We start from the raw sequence: 3,980 nt of genomic DNA on the forward strand, positions 1-3,980 counted from the left end.
TGTACAAAGAACTTGATGAAATAGAGATAATAAAGAGAGCCAATATGTACAAATATAGAAAGAGACACGAGCTGACATTTATTTAAATAAATGAATGAAGAGCTGTACAGTTTGTACAGGAATGTGCACGTTCACAGTGTGGCACACGATATAATCATCACACTATAATACTATCCATCATTGTTTTATCATTAGTGAAGAAAGTCAACTCTGAATCCATCATTTGTCATTTGACAACATCTGTCACCCCGGGGTGCTGTGCCCCTCCCTCCAAACTGCAGCGAGCACACACACACACACACACCCACCCACTTCTGAGCACCAGGGCTTTATAAACCCCTAACATTGCTATCGAGCGTAGTCTCTCTGTCACAGCACTACATCTCTATGTAACGTTTGCTCCAGCTGCGGCAGTCCAGTTGTACATGAGAGGGAACAAAACTCCAGTCCTCTCGGATATATTTCTATATTTAAATCGGAGGTGTCACGGGAGAACTTCCTTGGGAAAAGAAGCAAGAAGGATGAGTTCCGCCCGCCTGCTCCTCCAGCAGCCGTTGTTCGGCACAGTCCGGTGGTCGCCCCCGCTGACAGTGAGCAGCGGCTCGGACACAAGCGGCAGGTTGGTACCGGTCTCAGGACTGCATTTGAAGTCGAGAGCAGAAATGTTGATTGTAACCGAGAATTGCTAACTATCTAAAGCAAACATATCAGTTGCTAAAAGCCACTTTCAGCTTCATGGCAGTTTGAATCAGTGTCGCCTGCGTTGTGTTAGCTTAAAGCAGCTGCTTCTAAGTTAGTGGTAGTGACTTGTTTCGTTCTGACGCACATTTTAACACACCACGGCTAGCGTTATAGCAGTTAACATACATTGTGTGTTGAAGTTAGCTAACAGTTAGTTAATTAGCTAAACTAGTCCAAAAGGTTGCTGTGCGACAGTAGCAGCTGATTGTGATGTGATCCTAAGCCAAATGTATCTCAGCAGTGTGTGTTTAGCTTTTTTTTATACAGTAGCCCAGGATCAGTTGGACTGCAAAGTATCCAAGTCCAGGTGGACCTATTTTAGTAGTTTTGTAGTTTAATAAAGGATTTGTTCTGTTCTAATCAGTCCTCACTTGTGCCCCCCCCCCTCCTGCAGCCAGCCCTCACTGTGGAGACCTTGGTTATCCAGCAGCAGGGACGGACCCAAGCAATTCCCACGGAGCAGGCTGTCCTCTGTAAGTTACTACACCTCTACTGATCTGATGTCATTGATTCATTCATAGCTAGCAATTGGCAGTATTGGTTTTCAAGATACCATGATAGACAAAATGTCTGACGAATCAAACAAAACAACATTTCTCATCATGCATGTCTGGTTGGTGCATATGGAACACAGGGTTAGGGCTGCAGTTACAAATAGTCATACAAGAATGAAGAATAAGAGTTCTACAAAATCCCAACAATTCTTTCTAATGTTCTCTATGACCCCAAAACTGAGTGAATCTAATTGAATTTACAAAGAGGTAACACACCAGGGTGACTGGAGGAGTGGCTGCTCATTTAGTTTCAAGATTGGTAGATCATACCTTTAGAGAGGACATGGCTGCTGTCCTCCTGCATAAGCCTGCTAGCACCTGCAGGAAGCCAACACACACTGAGTGACAACCAGGGTGGGAAACTATTTGCAGTCAAATTTTATTAATTTTCAACATCAGCTGCACTGGCACATGACCAAAAGGCACAGTAAGGTCTCTTGATGAATTGTTATGTTATTATTAATATGAGATTAGTTTTTAATGTTATCAGGAAGATTGCAGTGTAGTTAGAAAAGGCAGCACTCCCCTCCCAAAAGCTGTGTTGCTTACTGCATGTCAGGGCAAATATGCCAAAAGGAACAGCTCTGGGGAGAAACTGGCTGAGGGGAAGTTCCCACAGTCCCTCTGGAGAGCGCACCCCCCCTTCACACGCTGAGTGACGTGCCAGCTCGTTGCCGCCTCAGCCTGTAATGTGTCAACGCTTTGCTGGCCATCTGACTGCCATCTGAGAGCTTAACAGTTCCATTGTAAAGGCGTTTGTCACTATATTTGAAAAGGCAAAGTGACAGAGGCATAATAGTGATCTCCACACTATAGCACAGTGTGTAGGTGTTTGTGCAGTCACAGTTTGGGTTTGCGTCACTCACAGGAGGCAAGATAGATTGTAGTTTCTTTCTCTTTCTGTGTTGCTTTTTTTCTTAAACCAAATCACACTAAAAATTCCAATCTTAAGTAAGTGATTTTTTTTGGCCATCTTGTGGATTCACAAGTTGTGAATCATCACCTTTTCAGCTGATATGCTTAACTTGTTAGCAAACAGTTGCTCATTTCCACATCCATCAGTTACAACGAAACATCACTCATTTGGAGTTGTGTTTGTGTCTAACTGATGAATGTCTGTTCAATATTCACTCTCTTTTAGTACTGTTTCTGGCCTATGGCACCGATTTAGCTGCTAAATGCTCCACTATGTTGACCAGCACTGGCCTCTAACTGTGTCTGTCTGCTATTTGGTGCTGAGCAGTTAGTGGACAGAGGGTTTTTAGAGCTGAAACTCACTATGTAAAACCAAAAAGGAGCTGCAGATTCAGCTGATGTGGAAGAGAAAGCAATCCTACTGTTTGAGTACACATAAATCAACAGTTCTGAAGTACTGATGTTAACACCCAGCAGTAACAATATGCACTCACTCCTTTGTCTCTGACTCTCTCAGCCTTACTCCAGACCAACAGTGCCAGGCTGCGTTTCATCAGATTGGAAATCTCAGGCCTTCCAGCACCCTGTCAGGTCAGTATCATCTCACATGTTGAGTCTGCCTTCTGTCAGCACAGAAATTGTGCATGAAATCCACCAAACACTTGAGAGCGTAGTTTGATTTTACTGCAATTTGATCAATTTCTTGCTTTTCATCCAATAAACTCCTAAACTTAATACTTAACTTATCCTTTGTCTCTCAAACAGGCTGTTCTGGCCCAAATCAAAGTCATTTGACTATCTGTACAGCGACGGAGAGGCCCTGCTCAGGAACTTCCCCATTCAGGCAACCATCAGCTTTTATGATGAGTCTGACAGTGAGGATGAGAACGAGGAGGAATGGGAGGAGCATGGTAACTCTGAGGAGTGCCTCAAACAGCAGTGTCATTTCACTTCCTACAACTGAGTGACAGGGAGCCTCCTGGGAAATGGCTGACAGACTGCAGTCTCCTTTCTGTGTGCAATGACTGTTTGTACTCACTTAATTGGTTTAGACTGCATTTGAAAGCGTGGTGCTGGTGCTCTTTGCTCTGTGCTCCAAAAACAGCTGAGCAAGCCTCGGACTGAACCTCGCTTAACTTTCTCCTGTCCTGCAGGAAGGGTCGGTTGTGCAGTGGTATGCAGTATCTGCATATCTCTGGTGCTGTGTCATGTTCTCCCATATTGGGACGTTTACAGTCAATCTCAGGGTCTGATTCTTCCCACTGTATATAGAATGTAATCTACACACATTTATAATTTATCATGTACATTTTACATAATTTGTACTTAAACTTATATTTATGTTGATGTTTTTTTATTTTTTTTGGCATTTTATTGCCTTTATTGTATAGTGACAGCTGAAGATATACAGGAAAGGGGGGCAGATAAAGAGGGGATGACACGCAGCAAAGGGCTGCAGGTCGGATTTGAACCCGGGCCGCTGCAGCAACTCCGTACATGGGTCGCCAGCTCTTCCGACTAAGCTAACCGGGCGCCCTCAGGAAGGCTTTTCTGATGGAAATCAGTTCTCTTTGTGTGTTGCAGCACAGACCACAGAGGAGCTGGTCTCTCTCTGCCCTCATTGTCCATACTGCATTCTCCATGTCCTCTTTTCTCTGTTCTCCACTAGCTTCCACAGTGTGTCCTGCTCATCTTGTTTCCTATTCAGCCCACTGACCATTATCATTTACAGATATCCTTCAGAGAGTGAAACATATCAACATATAAGGC

At 44.0% G+C, this 3,980-nt stretch overlaps 1 protein-coding gene across 1 annotated transcript; it reads left to right on the forward strand.

Annotated features, from left to right (window-relative positions):
• Positions 1 to 330: 330 nt before the first annotated feature.
• On the forward strand, positions 331 to 3,616 carry ripply1 (ripply transcriptional repressor 1; the record flags this gene model as incomplete). Its single annotated transcript, XM_035666936.1, is given in 4 exon segments — positions 331 to 619; positions 1,136 to 1,214; positions 2,728 to 2,801; positions 2,976 to 3,616. Coding segments are annotated over 4 exon segments (546 nt in total). The 5' UTR covers positions 331 to 425.
• Positions 3,617 to 3,980: the final 364 nt, after the last annotated feature.

This window comes from Morone saxatilis, unplaced genomic scaffold (genome assembly GCF_004916995.1).
Source record: "Morone saxatilis isolate NCDOM2014 unplaced genomic scaffold, NCSU_SB_2.0 Contig20, whole genome shotgun sequence".
NCBI classification, from domain to species: domain Eukaryota; kingdom Metazoa; phylum Chordata; class Actinopteri; family Moronidae; genus Morone; species Morone saxatilis.